This window comes from Gymnoscopelus microlampas, assembly GCF_963454915.1.
Source record: "Gymnoscopelus microlampas genome assembly, chromosome: 19".
NCBI classification, from domain to species: Eukaryota; Metazoa; Chordata; class Actinopteri; order Myctophiformes; family Myctophidae; genus Gymnoscopelus; species Gymnoscopelus microlampas.
In genome coordinates, this window is record NC_139956.1 from 28781626 (window position 1) to 28801738 (window position 20113).

A 20113-nucleotide genomic window follows, 5' to 3' on the forward strand; every position below is an offset into this window, starting at 1 on the left:
ACCAGTGGTGGGAAAAGTAAATATTTTTTTAACTTAAGTAAAAGTATCAATACTGCAATGTAGACATATGTGACAAGTAAAAGTCTGGAATTCAAAATGTACTTGAGTAACAGTACAAAAGTCATGGCATCAGAATATACTTAAAATACCAAAAGTAAAAGTACTCATTATGCAGAATGTCCCGTTTCACAGGTTTCAAATGGATAATTATCTTTTGAAAATAGCAGATCTACAAGCTCACAACGTGTCAGTGTTTGTACTGAAAAAAAAAAATACCTCAAAATCGTACTTAAGTACGGTACTTGAGTAAATGTACTTAATTACTTTCCACCACTGGCTCTGACTTCATCAGATTGAGTTCTTTCTAACTGAGCACCACAAAACCCCATGAACCCTAGCATCCCTATTCTGGGGGCGACCATTCAGTGAAAAAAGAAGATCTACAAGCTCACAACACGTCCCAGCGCAGCATGTTGTGGTGGGAATAGATTTGACTCCCTCATGGTGTCTTCTCTTCATCATGTTTTAATGACATCTTCATTCCCCATCCTGGAACAAAATAACAGCATACAATGTAAAGAACAAAGAAAGAAAAAAACGAACTCAAACCCAGATGCACTGAGTGTCGGTGAATAAGATATTACAGTCTGGTAATACTGAACTTGAAGTCACAGCACAAAGGTGAAGCACATACAGTAGGCTATGACTTAAAGTGTTTCTGTGGCTGTTCCCAACATTTTCTTTCTGCTGGGTTGCTCAATATTGATTCATTTCACGTTTACAACAGTGTCACGTCAGTGCTTCATAATAACCACCACACAAAAGTGTTTTAACAACAAGGTAACACCGTCTTTATTCTCAAAACTCCTTCATGTTTTTCTGCTGGGTTGCTCCATATTGATTCATTTCACGACACGTTTACAACAGTGTCACGTTAGTGCTTCATAATAACCACCACACAAAAGTGTTTTAACAACAAGGTAACACCGTCTTTATCCTCAAAACTCCTTCACTGCTTAACTAACAGCATCCTCTAGTGGCTGGATGTCCTATTATAGAATCTTACGGAGCCGAGGGCTGATCCTGGTTTGACCTCAGAGTAAATGGTGTCTTCAGTTTTCTCTGGAGCTGGTGATTCAGGGAATGGAAAATAGTTCACAGAAAATATTAAATTATAAGCAGACAGTGCATTTTGACATTATGTTTATTCTCAGCATGATTACTCAGCTTCAGCCTTCAACCATACAAGGCTGTATGCCTACAAGTCTGTCTTTTCAGAACTAGCTGTGTTTTCTTGTTATGTTTCACAGGAGCAGATGCATCCCAGTGAGCCAAAGTCGGCTATTAAATGTCTAAGCATAGCCTAGAGACGTTGAAAAAAACCTTCACTGTTAGACCAGTTATAACCCGGTTTTATAGCCTAGCCGTTTAGATGTAGGCTATTTTAGACGTCTAATAGCACGAAAAATGCTCAGTGGGATTATTGAGGAACAAATCCTACAAAATTTGTATATTGGCATGGCGTAGGTATGTATTTCACCTACCTTTCTTTTTCTTGGCTTTGTTAACCATGGGCGTAAGTAACATCTGGGTCTCCTGCTCCTAACACAACACAACACAACACAACACAACACAACAGTCAGAACATACAGTAGTCATATTTGAGTAAGATCTGTTTAATCATCTCTAGTTTATTATATCTGAATAATTCTGTTAAATTCCGAATACAGTTCAGCTTCTTTCAAAGTCAATATAAAGTTTTCTGAAGTTTATTTCTAATTTCTTAAAGAAAAAATATATAGAGGTAAATAATCAACTTAACCACTTACGCTCTATGGCATGATTATTATTATTCTTTTTTGGGCGGGGATATTTCACTCCATTTTTTGGGAGCTTAAGGGTCCCTGATATATCAATATTATATCTCAGTCCTCCAGATACATGTAATTCATTCCATAGTAAAAAGCCAATGGGCCTATTCAGTGAGATTCAGGCCAACTCAGAGGGTCCTCAGTCAGCCTAGTTAAACCACCATGCACCACATGGACCTTTTAGAACCACCATAAACAGACTGTCTGCACTTCTATCTGCCTTTAGGCTCTCATTTTAGGAATGACAGCCACCATAGGCTGCCTGGAAGTCAGCTGGACCACTTTAGCAAGAAAAAAAAAAAAAACGGAAAAAATAAGTTCCGTTGTATAATGTAACGAAGGCAATGATTATTATGATTTCTTTAAACAGGATCAACAATTTAAGAAGACAATAAGAGAAATCCTTTTTCCTGGAGGTGTATCAGAAATCTGTTTTTTCTGAAACATCTAAAGTTCCTTACACACAAAGGGTGTGTTATGAGTAATTCACACAGAACGCAAATATTATCATTTATCCGCCATGCCCCCAGTGGTGGTTTCACTAACACTGTCTTTATTTCAAAAGGACAATCATATTTTTAGCATGGAAATTCTGTCCATCAGATTGTTTGGTAACCTGTGGATTTATTGATGATTTATCAAAATTTCAATGAAAAGTTTGTGCAAAATTCTGTGTATATGAATGTTTGTGGATTAGTTATGAGTAACACAATGTACCTGTGGCTGATCCAGTCTTCACTTCAGAATACAAAGAGCTCTCAAGTGTATCCGATTCAGCAGGCTTCCCTGTGAAGGAAACTCTCTGTAAAGGCCAGTCCACACCAATGCAACTACTAGCAACTACTTGCAACCATTATCCCCAATGGCAGTTGCAAGGAGTTGTGAGTGCGACTAGTTGCATTGGTGCGGTCTGGCCTTAGGAACACTTGTCTTTAAGCTAGCTACCCGTACAAATGATTATGCACTGTTAGTAACACTTTTATTTATGTTTAGCTAGCTAGATAATGATAAGTAGTTAACTATACGAATGATTGTACGCTGTTAGGAAGACAACGGCTTGTCATTAACATAGAACATGCTTTATGTGAATTACGTGTGGAAGTGTGTGATAATTAGTAGTGCATGAGTGACAACATAGAACACACACAAACACACTCATACACAACCAATGTGGGCTGAGTTAAGACAGCCACTATACAGTTCATAACCTCCTTCATGTTTTTGGTTTACTCACCTTTCTTTTTCTTGACCATATTTTTTATGTCAATCTGTGAATATGTCACATCACTGGACTCAGCTGCAGGCTCATCTGAAAGAAAGAACATTGATTGATTGTTTGATTAATTGATTGATTGATTGATTGATTGATTGATTGATTGATTGATTGATTGATTGATTGATTGATTGATTGAGGTCCCATTCTCAGACATGTCTGTTGGGTTATTGATCAGCTGTTATTTGATTGATTGAATGTGATTGGATTAAAAGCTGACCATGCTTAAGTGGGGAGAGTCCATCTTCTGGACTACCTCTGTGGTTGGTCCTCTGGTCTGATATGGAATCCTGATTGGTTCCCTGGGACTTGACAGATCTATTTCAAGATCAAATATTTAATAGCAAACAGGATCTATGTGATCATGTTTTAAGATGAGACAGACAGGGCCAATATAGTTGGTTAGTTAATGTTGTTTTTCCTTTTGTTAGTCAATAAGTTAGCCCTATGACTAATTCCCAGATCATGAGCACAGATGATACGAAGCAAGTGAGCCATCAGCAGTCAGTGTGATGCGACACAGGTAGTGTTTTAACACACAAAACCACCAGTCTAGAATGTGATTATCATAGAAAAAGTGCTCAGGCTGGGTAGCAAACGTTTATGAGGTAGGATAATTCATTGGATAGCAGTTATTTATTACTTGTTGTGTGCATGTTCCTACAGCCACCAGTGTTGGGTTGGCACAGCCACCCCATCCTTTATAAACACCAGTTTGGCAGTGCCCCTACCACTACTATGAATGAACTCCCCCCATCAACTCGAAAGGTTGTTACACACCGGGGCGATTTATTCGTGCGAATAATGCGTTTTTTTAAAAAACCTTATAAAGTCAATGGCTCCGTACATGGAGCGAAAAAGCGAAAAAGCGTCTTTTAATTATTCGGAACGAGTCCGAATTTTGCGTATATTCGCTATTTTCGCCGGTGTGTAAGGACCTTTAGTATGTAGAGACTATCTGCAGAGGATTGACACTTCCAGTTAACTAAGGAGATTCTTCTTCAGGGACAGTTTTAAAAACGGAGAGTTGTACCTACCTGACACAACATGGATCTGTAATTTAAAGCAAATAGTGTTTTAGGCTAAACCAGTTCTTTGTTCTTCAGTGTCACAACATACTTTTGTTTTGTTTTGTTTTGTTATATCACTATTAGAGTGGTTCTCACCTTTGGATGTTCTGTATCGACACAGCAGGAGCAGAAGGATGATCAGTAGAAACACAACCAGAAATCCCACAATCAGCCCCACTACAAGTGGAGGAATCTGTTCCACAGGTCCAGGCACTGAAGGTTTAGCAGATCCAGTGACCAAAGGTGGAGCAGATTCAGACACTGAAGGTTGAGTAGATCTTGTCACTGAAGGTTGAGGCACTATGACACAGTATGACGGCAATGAAAACAGCATTTGAAATAAATAGATTAGATTAGGCTATAGCATTTAGGCCACACACACACACACACACACACACACACACACACACACACACACACACACACACACACACACACACACACACACACACACACACACACACACACACACACACACACACACACACACACACACACACACACACACAGCCATGCAACATTTATTTAAAAAAAGGTACTCACCAATTGAGTCTATTGTGACTGCATCACTGTGTTCAGTGTCATAAACTGGTTCCCCTCTCCGTCCTATGCACCTGTAGACTCCTCCTTCTGACACACTGATTGATCCATCAGAGTGTTGAACACCATCTTGCCTGATCAGTGTGTTATGTTGGTCACGGTTGTATTGCCACTTCCAGCCAGATGAACCATCCACAGAGCAGCGTAGTGTAACACTGCCCCCTACAGGTATTTGGTCAGCTTTCAGTGTGGCCTTTGGTTTATGATCTGTTGATCAGAATAGGAAGAAAAACGTTAAACTAGAACTGAACAGACAGTTAGTTCCTGGAAAAACTGACTATCTGAAAGCTACACAGAGTAGTCTACCATGCTAATTTGGACAATAATTTGTTTTATGTCAAATACTCACAGTGATGAAATAGTTACAGATTCATAATAACTAATACTGAAAATAATTGTTAATGAATAAATATGCCTCATAACGACCAAATTACCAATCACAGCTTGACCATCCCTCCAGCTACGGGATCCTGTCTCTAACTACCTACTGTACACAGCAGTCATGAAAAAGAAAGAAAGAAAGAAAAAAAGACCAAATACGCTATGTTTTAATGGCGGAAAATAACTGTGATTACTGTGTTAAATATTATTATTGGACATAGAAAATATATTGAAACAAAAACTATTAAGGAAATGTCCAGAAAGGTACATAGGTCAAATTAATAGAAAATATAAATTATTCATATGTGATGGCATGCTCATTTTTATGGTTCATCACAAATGATTTTCAAATGCACTTAGGACGTTTTTATGTGAATGTCAATGCAATATCTCTCACCAGTCACCACCCTTAATTACAAAATAGCCTGATAATTGATGTGTGGAAGAAATAAATGATGTATTGGAAATACTTATACATGTATTGTAAGTTCCATATCCCAGTCACATCCTTACAGGATAATGATCTCTTTATATGGAGAGAACCATAATTAAAAGGTTAATATACAGAAGTGGTTCTCAAACCTTTTCAAGTCAAGGACCCCCAAAATTACACATATTTGGCTGCGGACCCCCATCTGAAAAGGTTTTGTGCCAGGGACCCCCAGAAGAGAAGATTTATGTTTTAAAAAATACAATAATTCAAATGTATCAAAAATAGCAGATGTACAAGCTCACAGCGCAGCACGAAGTGACCCGCAGTGAGCTTGTAGATCTGCTATTTTTTAATAGCAAACATATAAAGGGAAAAAGTGGTTAAAATCCTTGTGATGCTATGTTAACTACTTTAGCTGGGGACCCCCTGGAACCTCCCCAAGGACCCGTGGGAGTTCCCGGACCCCCACTTTGAGAACCACTGATATACAGTATACTGTCTGAGTGCTATGAATGATTGTAAAACATAATGACAGTGATGAGAATATATGACGATATGACTTACCTGATACAGTCAAAGTGACTTTATTACTTTGTTTTTTAACATGCAGATCCTTTTTGAGATAACCAACACACTGGTATTCACCACTGTAGCCTGCTGCTTGACTCAATATAAATGTATTCTGATCTTGGTATTCGCCAAATGGACGACCATCTCTGACCGTAAGTCTGTAACCCCAGTCAGTCTTCTGTCCTTCTCTCATGTCACATGTGAATGTAACAGACTGAGACTCTTCAGAAAACATCGGGGACCAGTTGGGCTCCAGGCTCAGAACAGCTTCTGGTCTCTCTACACAAACACATAAAACACAAACACACAAGTAGAATGAAACCAAATGCTACAAACAGCCTCATCTGTCACTTAACCAGAGTAATAAGCAAGTTGAGTAGATGCATATTAGTAAACTGACTATATGTAATATGTAATAATTGAGAGGATGAAGTATGTGATAATGTGAGTAGTTGTAGTAGTAAATATGATCTTTTACTTTTACATTTTTATCCCACGATTTTGTAACCCCTATTTTTTACACCCACTGCCAATTGTCTATGTAATCCTGGGCACTACCTTCCCTCTGCCAACCTAGGGAGACCAGGGCCGAGCTCATGCCTCCTTCAACCAGTTCCATTCCCCTCCATCAGGCGCCCCAGCTGGCCAGGGGGAGGCAGTATAGTGACCAGGATTACTGCATGTTTTTTGTGAGGGTACCTACCCTAGGAGACACGGGGAGAACATGCAAACTCCACACAGAAAAGCCCTTTCGCCAACCCCACCTAGGGTATGGGCCCTGATGACACGGAGGAGAGAACACGCGCCCTTGACTGAGTGAATAAAGAGAAGAGATATCAATCTTTACCTTGACTGTGTCCACAGGAGAGGAAGCTACTCACTGAAAGATATTTGATGAGAGACAACATCAAGTTAAGTATAAATATCAGTATTTTAATATCTTTCTGCTTTTATTTGTGTGTGGACAGAGGTTTGAAGAAAACAGTGAAAACCTTTCATAAAGTATGATGCCATACAAGCTTCATATCTTACGCTGCATACTAACAATATAGTTTAGTTTTGATGTAAAATAATGCATTTAAAAACGATTTTAATAAATATTAAAATTCCAGCTTGTAGACATCATAGTCATCATTGATTTAGCTGTGTAGTTGTGTAAAATAAACAAATGGTTTTATGGTATACTACAGTAGCCTATATGAGTGGGCACTAAAGGCCATCTCTGTACTGTAGGTTGCATCATCAGTGTTTGTATTTTGGTCTTTTAATGTGTTTGTTATTGCTAATAGCAAATCAAAATATTGCTGAAATTATAAATCTACAGCAAGGTGAAAACATTGGTCAAGATTCTACGTAAAAAAAAAAACGACTACATTGATTCCCATGACATTTGAGTGTATTCAAACTCAGCAGCTTAAAGGGATAGTTCACCCCCAAAATGACTTTTTTTCTATCGATTAGTCACCCTATGGATACTTGAATTCATGGATATTATTTTGTTTTTGTCGCATTCCTAAGCCAATCATTTGATGACCGGCAGCGGTTCTGGTAGGAGACACAAAGAGTCTCCTTTGTCTCTCCTACTGGAACCGCTGCCTACCAGTCCGCTGGTCATCAAATAATTGACTTAGGAATTAGACAAAAACAATCATGAAAAATATTCATGAATTCAAGTCTCCATGGGGTGACGATAGAAAAAAAAAGTTTTTTGAGTGAACTATCCCCTACATACAAAATATAATTACAGTAGAGACACGTATTCCTTCATTGAAATTGTTCAAATACTAGAAACTAGTTCAATAGACCTACTAGAAATAATAGTGATAAACTCACATAGGAGCACACAGGGAAAGGTGAGATGCATCTTCTCCTGTGATGAACTGAAAATCCTTCTACAGTACGTCCTGATCACTGTGAACTAAGAGCTACTGTGTGTGTGTGTGTGTGTGTGTGTGTGTGTGTGTGTGTGTGTGTGTGTGTGTGTGTGTGTGTGTGTGTGTGTGTGTGTGTGTGTGTGTGTGTGTGTGTGTGTGTGTGTGTGTGTGTGTGTGTGTGTGTGTGTGTGTGTGTGTGTGTGTGTGTGTGTGTGTGTGTGTGTGTGTGTGTGTGTGTGTGTGTGGGTGGAGGGGGTACTTTCAGATACGTTCTTCCTCTTTTTGGAAGAGAAACTAAGATGTGAACTAATTCATGCTGCATGTATAAGAAGAAATACATATCTTGCATACAAATTGTATCTTTCATGATGAAGACATACTGTATGGGCCAAATGCATGGCAATCATGGTTTGAGTTATCCTGTGTGCATCAATTCAACACAATGTGTGTCGTCCCACCCAGCTCAGAGAGGGGATTGTGATTCGTATATCAGCACCAGCTGAGCTATGTAGTTCACTGTGATTGGTCTATACTTTTCCAAGACATCCATCCAACCAACCAACCATCAGATGTCATCTAGGATTTTAAACTGCTACCAGAATGTCTGGAATGATTATTTCCCAAATTATACTATTTTAAGTTTGCATGTTTGCATGTGTGTTTATGCAGGTACGTGTCTGTCTGTCTGTCTGTCTGTCTGTCTGTCTGTCTGTCTGTCTGTCTGTCTGTCTGTCTGTCTGTCTGTCTGTCTGCCTGTCTGTGTGTGTGTGTTTATGCAGGTACATACATGTCTGTTTGTGTGTGCTTACATGCATTTTCATGGCTGTTTATGAATACTCACCACTACCATATATAGACACATCAGAGTGGGTCAATGCAGTGAAGAAACTATAATAACCAAAGACCACAAACGGGTGAAGTATCACAACATTGAGGAAGACAGACGTCTCACTACAACCACAGTGCTGTGCATGTCATCACTTTTTGAAATAGGAAACATGTTTGTCTTCTTTTGCTTCCCTATACAAACCTATAGTATTATTCTATTAACAACAAGAGCAGAGCAATCAAGTGGAAAGTGTCTTTCTTCTGAGTGGTGGAGTGATGTAGAACTGTACAAAGACATTAGACTTGCTACTGTATGTGGTAATTACCACGGCTCTCAACCAATCAGATTGTGTCTTTTCTACCCACTGTATAAATAACAATAATAATACTATATTAAAGCTGTAACTTGTAACTTCCCTCTAATACGCTGGATTTGAACCCGGTTTCCTGGAACCCGTTTTTTTACCATTGAGCTAATAGAGCCTGCCTGCTTGCTCAGGGGAGACATTGAATCTTGACCATCAGGTAAAATTTCGTGTCAGATCCTGAGACATGACCTTTGACACGATCTATTAGAAGAGTAGGGAGACAAAATACAACCACATCATTTACATAAGTTATGTTGTATTAAAAAACTCTAACATACAGATTGGAAAAGATTACATTTTATTCATTAATTTCTTTTTTTACATAGTGCCGCTTTAAGGCCACCATAAGACAAAACTAAATATTGTTCATCATTAATTTATTTAAAACTTAACTGCAATGTAAACTCTATCATAGTACTACAAACAGAAAATAATGTTCACCGTTTGTTTTTGTTGATAAGATAATGATATCCTAAGACATATCACAATTTTTAACAGTTGGACCTGTGTGATCTAAATGCTTGGAGGAAGTCTCTTTGCTGAAACACATACCGTACATATACATGTACAATATACAAGCTAAACATGGCATTATATTTGTTTGAGATAAATGAAAGTATTTTCAAACAGCAGGGCAAAATCTGTACGGACATTATATGGGTTGAATATCAAAAAAAAAAAAGACTTAAAAAAGATATAATTTTAAACTATTTTCATTAAAATGTATTAAAACTAAAGTCTGTAAAACACAAACCATAACATATACAGTAAACGTATCATGTAAATATCTTAATACCTACAAAGATTACAAATACCTACAAAGAATTAATATAATATGTAATATAATTTAAAATCACAATTGTCAAAAATTATATTTTGTATACTACACAAGTTCATGTGCTAGAATGAGGAGTAAATTAGGTGTCAGCATTGTATGTGTGTGTATGCACATACTGTATGTGGTTGAGTGCATGTGCATGTTTGCACACGCATGTATACAACAGTAGTACATCTGTGAATATGCATTTGAACCTCATCTAGATAAATCGATTGACACTTCAACAATATATTATAGTCTTCTTACATCAATCCAAACTGTGACTTTGTGTGTGTGCATGCGTGCGTGTGTGTGTGCGAGAGAACATAGCTCTTGTATGTAGATGGCTCCGTAAATGTTACCCTGCATTTATTGGTGAAAATCCATTTGTATTGTTATGTACCCTGCATTACTGCTGAAGATCCATTGACTTCATTCACGTGCCATGTTGGGTTGTCCTACACCACTGTATCTAAGGAGTTTTTGAAAAGTTACAGTGTACATTTAAAACAGGAACTCTGTCAGTGAACATTATGCTGTATAATATTGTATCTACTGCTTTCCCTTAACTGTGGAATATGAAGAAATATATTCACATCTCATTCAGTTGTGAGTGGTGTCATTCATTAAAGTTCCATTTTCATTCCATCTCAACTGATCACAGATATCTTTGCTCAATGGAATTTCCCTCGACATCCATTAAATTCTGAACTCTGGTCCTACTAATGAGTGTCTGATGTTAACAATATGGTATGAGAACTTATAGCTCAATTTAACTTTGGTAGAGATTTAGGTTGTGTCCCTTTTTTTTCCTCCCATCCATTTACAATGACTGATAAAGATATTATGCAGCATGCACAACAACAAACAGTGACTTTGTCACAGTTATTCCTCCTATGAAAATGATAGATTTTTTTTTGCAGATTTTACTTTCTTCATTCCATAAATACTGCAGTGTGGTTGTATTCCTCGTCCTTATCAGACATCCATGTCTGTCCAGACTCGTATAGTATATCGTTGCTGTCGGGCAGAAATGTCTTATCTCCATATTTTAACTTTTTTTGTCAATTAACGCCCTACTTGATCATTCCACAGCATCACACAGAATAATCAAAAGTACCCGATTTGCCAGCTCGAAACGCGGCGCGAAGTGTCGCGTTTTCACCTTATAGATCTGCTACTTTTGATTTTTTTGAATGCTAAACCTGAAAAGTAACAGTTTTGGTTTCCACCGGACAAAGTTGGTACGTACGTACGTTTTCCCAATGTTAATATTCTACAATAAAACCAAATTAAATAATTTATCTGACAATTGTAACGTGTCATGGTTGTAACATGTATGTTTTCTCTTGATTGGTCAATGCCACCATAATGTCATCACGTCAGTATGTGACCAGTGCCGTAATGAACGTGCCCAGGAAGTAAATAGTATTTTCATCCAGGCTAGAGAGAGTTATCACAGAAAAACTGATTTATCTCAAAGTAAGTAACATTTTTCACCTTGAGTATCTTTGGTCTACAAATTTTACCTTTAATGTTGCTGAGCTAAAATCCACATGGTTGTCTGCATCTGTTCTTCACTAGTTTACATAGTTTTAACACGCTATATAGCATAACAAAATTGAAACTAATGTGAACTACATGCATATATGCACATTAGTTCTGTTATGTAAACAAAGCCAAAGCAGTGGAGCGCAGCGCGGTCCAATTGTAACACACATCGTTTTAGGTGTAATCAATGTATTTTCCCATGGAATTCACTCAAACTGCCATCCGGTAATATTTAATAAATTCCTTATGTTTGATACATTATCTTATCACATCCTTGGTATGAAAACAATGTAAAACAGTTGCTTGAAATAAATATAATTGATTTAAGCTGAAAACGATTTGTTTAATGCTGATTTTTTTGCAGTGTTACATTAGTAACTCATGCTGTTACATGCTGTTAATTAGTCTCATATGCTCTTAAAATGTAACATCAGAACAGCGTCTTTCGGTTTAATAACTCATAACCTGTTTTATCAATTGAAAAACTTTAAGTGGTTTATGATAGCGGACATGTGTAGGTCCTTTGTTTGAAAACATTACATAATTATGTAGGTAAAAAGATCGCAGAGTAAAAGAGTGAAAAGTGAAAAACGTTACAACCTTGGCGGTCCTCCCTACCATTTTCATAGTCATCAGAGTGATCGATTACTCCATAGACGCTTGTGTCACCTAAAGGTAAACAAAAGTACACATTAATGTGGTGCTTATTGTTGTTATTTCACACATGCCTTCAATTTAGTAAATTATTCTGCTATTTATAAAAAAGGAATTGACAGATATTAATATACTTCCAAAAATCACATTCATTGTTTAATGAATGAAGTTTAATTTTTAATTTGAAGTTGTAAATGAATTCATATTTAAATTAGAACGAGTTGTTCTTGTCAGAAGTGTCCTTGACCAACATGATTGGTTTAAAAAAACTGACCATGCTGCAGTGGGCAGTACAGATCATCAGGAGCCCCACTTTGATTGGTCCCCTCGTCTCCAGCGGAGCCCTGATTGATTCCCTGAGACTGAACTGGTCTGTAATTCAAATATATATTTAGCAGAAATGCATTAGAAATATTTTTGAAATCTATAGACATACTATGTACGAAGTAGGAATGTATTGCCGACATTTTTATTAAAAGACAGAGTAATGCTGTACTTACGTGACATAACATGGATCTGTAGAAAGAAAGAAAAGAAAGAAATAAAAATAGAATTGTGCAATAAATCTTTGAACATTTAAATTGCTCTGCCATGGAAATCATTAGTATCATTTAAGGAGAGTTGCACAGCGATTGTAATCTCGATCAGAGGTTCGCAAAGTCCTTCATGTCAAGGACCCCTAAATAAATATGCTTTTGGCCATGGATCCCCATCTGAAGCCAGGGACCCCCATACATTGTTTTGTTCAAAATATTCAAAAAATGTCACGAGAAGAATCGTGGCAATATTTGGAAGTCACATCATGGTAAGGTAACTATACCCAACCAAAACGTCTACTAAAGTTTAATTGTGCTTTAAAGATCCAGTGCTGAAAATTTCATTTTTGAACATTATTTTCTTTTACGACAACCCTTGGGGGCGTTTCCTTCTTCTTTTTTTCTAAAATAGCAGATCTACAAGCTTACAACTGCATCGTGAGCTTTCTGCCCGACCATTCACAACTGAATGAGATGTGAATACATTTCTTCATATTCCGCAGTTAAGGAAAAGCAGTGGATACTTGACTGAACCTTGAAAGTAGCCTATATACTGTACCATTTTCATAGTCCTCGTGATTGATTACTCCATAGACATTTGTGTCACCTAAAGGTAAATAAAAGTAAGCATTAATGTGATGCTTATTGATATTTCACACATGGTTTCAATTCAGTTAATTATTCTGCTATTTATAAAAGGGGGAAGACAGGTGATAATACTTCCAAAAAGGACATTCATTGTTTAATGAATTGGTATTTATTTTTAATTTGAAGTTGTAAATTAACATTTGTCATTGTCATTAGGACTTGTCAGAAGTGTCCTTGACCAACATGATTGGTTCAAAAACTGACCGTGCTGCAGTGGGCAGTACACATCATCAGAAGCCCCACTTTGATTGGTCCCCTGGTTTCCAGCAGAGCCCTGGTGGGTTACCTGAGACTGAACTGGTCTGTAATTAAAGGATTATAGATCCTAAATATATAGAAATGTATTAAGTAGGAATGTATTGCTGTCATGCTTATTAATAGACAGAGTAATGCTGTACTTACCTGACACAACATGGGTCTGGAGGAAGAAAGAAAGAAAGAAAGAAAGAAAGAAAGACAGACAGACAGACATTGTAAATAAAGAATTGTACCATAAATCTTTGAACATTTAAATTGTTATGCATTGAAATCAACAGTATCATTTAGGTAGAGTTGCTCAGTGATTGTAATAGATGTAATACGTCTAATGTAGGCGTTCTCACCTTTGGATGTTCTGTATCGATACAGCAGGAGCAGAAGGATGGTCAGTAGAATCACAACCAGAAATCCTACAATCAGCCCCACTACAAGTGGAGAAATCTGTTCCACAGGTCCAGGCACTGAAGGTTTAGCAGCAGTGCCAGTGACCAAAGGTTGAGTAGATCTTATCACTGAAGGTTGAGTAGATCTTGTCACTGAAGGTTGAGTAGATCTTATCACTGAAGGTTGAGGCACTATGACACAGTTTGACAAATGAAAATAGCATTTGAAATAAATAGATTAGATTAGGCATTTAGGCCCACACACACACACACACACACACACACACACACACACACACACACACACACACACACACACACACACACACACACACACACACACACACACACACACACACACACAGACACACACACACACACACGTAACATTTACTTAAAACAAGTGTACTCACCATTTGTGTCTATTAAGACTGCATAACTGTATTCAGTGTAGTAAACTGATTTCCCCCTATGTCCTAAGCACCTGTAGACTCCTCCTTCTGACACACTGATTGATCCATCAGGGTGTTGAACACCATCATGCTTGATCAGTGAGTGTGTATCATGTTGGTATTGGTAGTATTGCCATTTCCAACCAGATGACTCTTTCACAGAGCAGCTCAGTGTAACACTGCCCCCTACAGGTAGGTCTGTTTGGTCAGCCTTCAGTGTGGCCTTTGGTTTATTATCTGTTGATCAGATTAGGAAGAATAACTACATAAAACTGTCAGTTCCTGGAGAAACTGTGTGGACTACAGTAGCTGATAACTACACTGAGTAAATTTGGACAATAACGTGGCTATGCCATATACTCAGTGATGAATATAGTTGCAGATTAATAACTAATATTACTGAAAATAATCATTGATAAATAATTGCTGCCTGATAACAACAATGTGATTGGTCAAGCCAATCACAGCTTGACCATCCCTCCAGCTATGGCATCTACACAGCGGTCATGAATCAAGATCAATTACATCATATGGTGTTTTTAATGTGGGAAGTTAACTGTGATTAATGTTAAATATTCAATGTATAGAAAATATATTGACGCAGAACATACTGAGGAAATGTCCTGAAAGGAACATAGATCACATCAATAGAAGATGTAATGATTTGTGTTCATCGGACATTATTTTCAAATGCATTTAAGTAGTTTATATGTAAATGTTTATGCAATATCTCTCACCACCTTTAATATATTGTGGTAATCGATGTGAAGAAATCATTTTCATATTTGAAATGCTTTTGACTTATCCTCACAGGATATTTTTTTTTTTTAAAGGTTCATATAGTGCTATGAAGGATTTTACATATCGTTGCTGTCAGGCAGAAACCTCATATCTCCATATTTCAACTTTTTGTTTTTTCGTAAATGAATGCCCTACTATATTTCATTTAGACACTTCAGCTCAGAAATAACCAGACCATTAATTATCCATTTACTATTTATTAACCATTTACCATATATGCAATGATATTGCATTCAAGTTTGGCGGTGTGACTCTGCTCTTGTGATATTAAAGATTCCCTGTGCAAAAATGTCACAGATCTTCAATCACAAAACCCCCAGAGCATAGCATACAGTTTTACATAAACATTGAACCTTCAATGCCTAATTAAACTACCATGTATCATAGTAAAATCCATAGAACCACAGTACAAACACAGAATCATAATACAATCCATAGAACCACAGTACAATACACAGAATCATAGTATAATCCAGAGAACCACAGTACAACACAGAATCAATCTTTAACAATATGAACTAAATGCCACAGGGAGGAGGCCGGGGAGGTGGAGGGCATTTGAAAACCTACAGCTGTACAACCTGCAATGACAGCTAAGCATGTAGAATGAACAGAGAGCAGAAGCTGCTTAAATGGCCCGCCAGTGTTGCACTGTGGGTATGAGGGCGTGAGTGAGTTGGCTTGAAGCGAATGAGAATGACAAGAGGTTGAACGTACTGACTTAAAGGAGTACAGCTGTATAAGCGAAAGGGGAGGGGTCCGGGGAGTGTGAATGAAGAATATAAACATTCTGCCTTCCGTGTCTACATGAACTATCGTTAAACTGAATATGGCCTACTTCTCACAAGAGTGTCGCACAAAAGTAGGGAAAATAGCAGATCTAAAAGTTGTGAGCTTGTAGATCAGCTATTTTCACTATTTTACTTAATAATAATAATGGTTTTGGACATACAAGGTTTCCACCCGACAGCGACGATATAATGGCTGTGAAATGAAAACAATATGACTTACCTGATACAATCAAAGTGACTTTATTACTTAGTTTTTCAACCTGGGGGGCCTTTTTGAGAGAACCAGCACACTGGTATTCACCGCTGTAGCCAGGCCCTGGTTGCAATTGAAATGTATTCAGCACACGCCGGTATTCGGAAAATGAAGCACCATCTTTGTAAAATCCATAATACCAGTCAGTCTTCTGTCCTTCTCTCAAATCACATATGAATGTAACAGACTCTCCAGTAAATATCTGGGACCAGTTTGGTTCCAGGCTCAGAACAGCTGTTTCTACACAAACACATAAAACACAAACACACAAGTAGAATAAAATCAAATGCTACAAACTGACTTGTCTGTCAATAAATCACAGCACAACAAGCAAGTTGAGTAGATGCATTTAATAGTAAACTGACAGAAATATATGTAATAATTGAGAGGAGAAAGTATGTGACAGGGGTTAATATGATCTTGACTGAGTGAATGAAGAGTTTAGATAGAAAATAAATCTTCACCTTGACTGTGTCCATAGAAGAGGAAGCTACTCAGCACTGAAACATATTGATGAGACAATATCAAGCTAAGCATAAATATATGCATTAAATTATTCCTAATGAACACAACACCAACAGACATGCCTTACAAAGTCAGTTGTAAGGCAGTACAAGTGCAGTAACTACGCAAATAATTAAACTCATAAAAAGGGCTTTAAAGTGTTTCAATTGGCCAGACAAATGGGTTATTATCATCAGTAGGCTATAAGTGATACTAATTGTATATCTGCTCATAAGGTAACTGTTTATCCCCCAAAATCATGAAAGCAAATTTGACCTTTGAGATGAATAAATAAGCCCGTGTGTCCAAAAACGTAGTTACTGCACTTTAGACAAAAATATGTTGTTCATTGTGGTGTTTTGGCACAAAATGTGTTACTTTTCAGGATGCAAAATAAAAAATAGCAAATAGATCTACAAGCTCAAAACCGCTTTGAGGCACGTTTCGAGCTTGCAGTTCTGCAACTTTTGATGCTTTTGTGTGTCACTGTAGTATACTATTAATATTAAATATTACTTAATTCCCCTTTAATCAAAAAATCTAATGAGTACCTCTTAAAGTATAACGACAATAACAATCTTAATATCTGAGGTTGCACCTTAACATTAGTTTCAGCCTTAATGATGTAAAAGAAAATGCATGTAAAACTATTTGCTATATTCTGATATGATATCAAATAAATGTTTTGTTGCTTGCAGATAGCTATAATCATCATCTGTTAATGTGTAAAATAAATACAAGTTTTGTTGTATACTATATGAGTGGGTACTGTATACATTGTAGTTGAATCATCAGTGTTTGTACTTTTTGATATAGTGTGTAATATTGTGTGATGTGTAATATTGTGTTTGTACTATATACTACTATATATATATATATATATATATGGTACAATATAGCCACATATTCCTTCATTGAAATGATTCAAATACTAGTTCAATAGACATACTAGTAATAATAGTGATATACTCACAGAGGAGCACACAGGGCAACAAGGTGAGACCCATTCCCTCCTGTGATGAACGGCTCTGAAGATCCTTCAACTTCCTGATCACAGAGACCTTATACTGTAAGTATACCGCTGTGTGTGTGTGTGTGTGTGTGTGTGTGTGTGTGTGTGTGTGTGTGTGTGTGTGTGTGTGTGTGTGTGTGTGTGTGTGTGTGTGTGTGTGTGTGTGTGTGTGTGTGTGTGTGTGTGTGTGTGTGTGTGTGTGTGTGTGTTGGGGGGTACGCTTCATGCCATGAGCTCATCATATTTCAACATTTTCAGATCTGCTCTTCCTTCCTGTCTTTTTAAAGAGAGGACTAAATAAAGATGTGATCTCATTCATAGCAGGTCCATATAGATATATAGTCTTATTATGCATGGCTTAGAAGTAGAATTAAATGTCTTGTACTGCATACAAATTGTATCTTCATGACACGGGGCCAACTCCATGGTCTTTCACAAATGAAGAACAAAGAAAAAAACTCAAGATATGACAGATTATGTAAATTTTACCTCGATTCTGACCTTGAGCATTGACCTTTCACAACACAACATTAAGCCAGTCTACTGATCATTACAAAGTGTCATGAAAATCCATCTGTCCGATGATTTTTTTTTTTTTTTTTTAGCTTGACGGTCACTTTGACCTGTGATCCCCAAAAGTTGATCATCTCTTTATTTCATCACAACACATTGACTGCCAGAGTTTATTCATAATATACTCACCCCAGTGCCAGCGATTTGTGTTTTATAACCCTTTTCAACCGGTCACAGAATTGTTATATCCATTAAAATTGTTTGTCTGGCTATGTTTATAAACACACACGACAGATAGAGAAGCACTCAAACAGTTAAGTTTTCTCTCTACGTCTCCATTCTCTCTCTCTGCCACTCCCAAATAGCCTGCAAACGTCATATCCGGTGGCTGTAGACGTATTTCCGCCCCGCTTCAGCAGGGCATCTTAGCTTAGCTTAGCTTATGATCGGGTTTCAGATCGTTGGTATACACAACGACGATAACTGTTCGTCGTCCAGAGTAAAGAAATATACAACCGGAGCTCTCCGTTCGTTTATTATACGGTGTGAAAAAACGTGTTTGGCCCTATTTTGCCTAAAAATCACATTTTTCAAGCTAAAACCGAAAACCGGAAACGGAACCCACTGATTCTGCGTCCGGGTGAGTCGGAAGTAAGTGGAAAGGGAACCTGATCTCGGAATGTACAGAAAACAGCACGATCGTCTATTAAACCACAATTAAACAATAGAACGCAGAACGCAGTTTCTGGCAGCCCACGGATTAATTTAATAGAACGCAGATCTGCGTCTATGGCAGTCAAATTTTCCACAAGGAATCCAATGCATCAAACCTATTGTCTTCTTGAGTTGAATGAAAGTCCAAATATTTTGTTATTTTTTTCACAGATGCACAGATACACAGCAGGAAATTATGTTCCTATTATGACTTGGTAGTGAAATGCTCATACTGTAATGAATAATAACACTACAAAGCTATAAAAAATCTGCGTTCACCACCGAGAGAAAATGTATCTGTTGAGTCATTCTGTAATGTTCAAGATTGTTTTTTAAACACATTAAACAGCATTATGAGTGAAACAGACAATATAATAACCAACATGAAACACTGAAGTCTAGGCTGACATTAGAGTCCTCACTGACCACAAAGGAAACAACCTGTGTATTAAACCACAGTCACACACAGCCTCCATCACAGTGGAACATTTGATACTATTTTAGTTTGCATGTTTGTGTGTCTGTTAATGCAGGCATGAGTTTCTCTGCAAGAATTTGTGTCGTATGGTAGCCGATTGCTTATTTCCACTATCCCATAGCCTGGAGGGTCTATGTGATCAATTCACAAAAATAACATTGTTGTCATCATACTATAAATTGACAATGAAAATAGTCAATAGTCAATTCTCCATATGATAAGGTATATTGCTTACATAGAGAAAAAAGTACATAGCTTAAATTAGTTAAGGAAAATGACAATGGCGATGAGCTGGATAAAAATAATATATTCAAAGATTTGCACAAATGTTCAAGATTTTTCAAAAAATAGCAGATCTAAAAGATCGTATTGACGCACTATGAACTTGTATATCTGCTATTTTTTAATAGCCACAGTATAAAGTAATGCTTTTTATCTAAAAAACTAAAATGACACAAATGCTTTCCCGGTATTATGTAT

The 20113-nt window shown here is 37.3% G+C and overlaps 1 protein-coding gene and 2 long non-coding RNA genes across 11 annotated transcripts in view; 1 reads left to right on the forward strand and 2 right to left on the reverse strand.

Annotated features, from left to right (window-relative positions):
• The window catches only part of LOC311035272 (uncharacterized protein), a 57473-nt gene extending 39528 nt beyond the window's left edge, over positions 1–17945 (reverse strand). For 2 of the 9 annotated variants that reach the window (XM_084043381.1, XM_084043380.1), the window contains exons 1-6: positions 17890–17945; positions 7046–7078; positions 6193–6477; positions 4758–5021; positions 4311–4514; positions 4182–4197 (exon numbers count right to left, since the gene is read on the reverse strand). In XM_084043381.1, coding sequence (XP_083899507.1) covers positions 4182–4197; positions 4311–4514; positions 4758–5021; positions 6193–6477; positions 7046–7078; positions 17890–17923 — 836 coding nt within the window. In that variant the 5' untranslated portion in view covers positions 17924–17945. Of the gene's footprint in view, positions 1–416; positions 550–1066; positions 1129–1544; positions 1603–2588; positions 2658–3105; positions 3181–3364; positions 3463–4181; positions 4198–4310; positions 4515–4757; positions 5022–6192; positions 6478–7045; positions 7079–8031; positions 8067–17889 lie in introns of those variants that run through there. The other 7 variants (XR_014599684.1, XR_014599682.1, XR_014599683.1 and 4 more) reach the window with 7 other exon arrangements.
• Positions 4312–14311, forward strand: LOC311035276. Its single transcript, XR_014599688.1, has 3 exons — positions 4312–4418; positions 4449–4505; positions 14251–14311. It is a non-coding gene; the product is annotated as an uncharacterized lncRNA (long non-coding RNA).
• LOC311035275 lies at positions 10097–13277 on the reverse strand. The gene is made up of 4 exons (XR_014599687.1): positions 12791–13277; positions 12565–12662; positions 12255–12305; positions 10097–10557 (listed from the first exon to the last, which is right to left on the reverse strand). It is a non-coding gene; the product is annotated as an uncharacterized lncRNA (long non-coding RNA).
• Positions 17946–20113: the final 2168 nt, after the last annotated feature.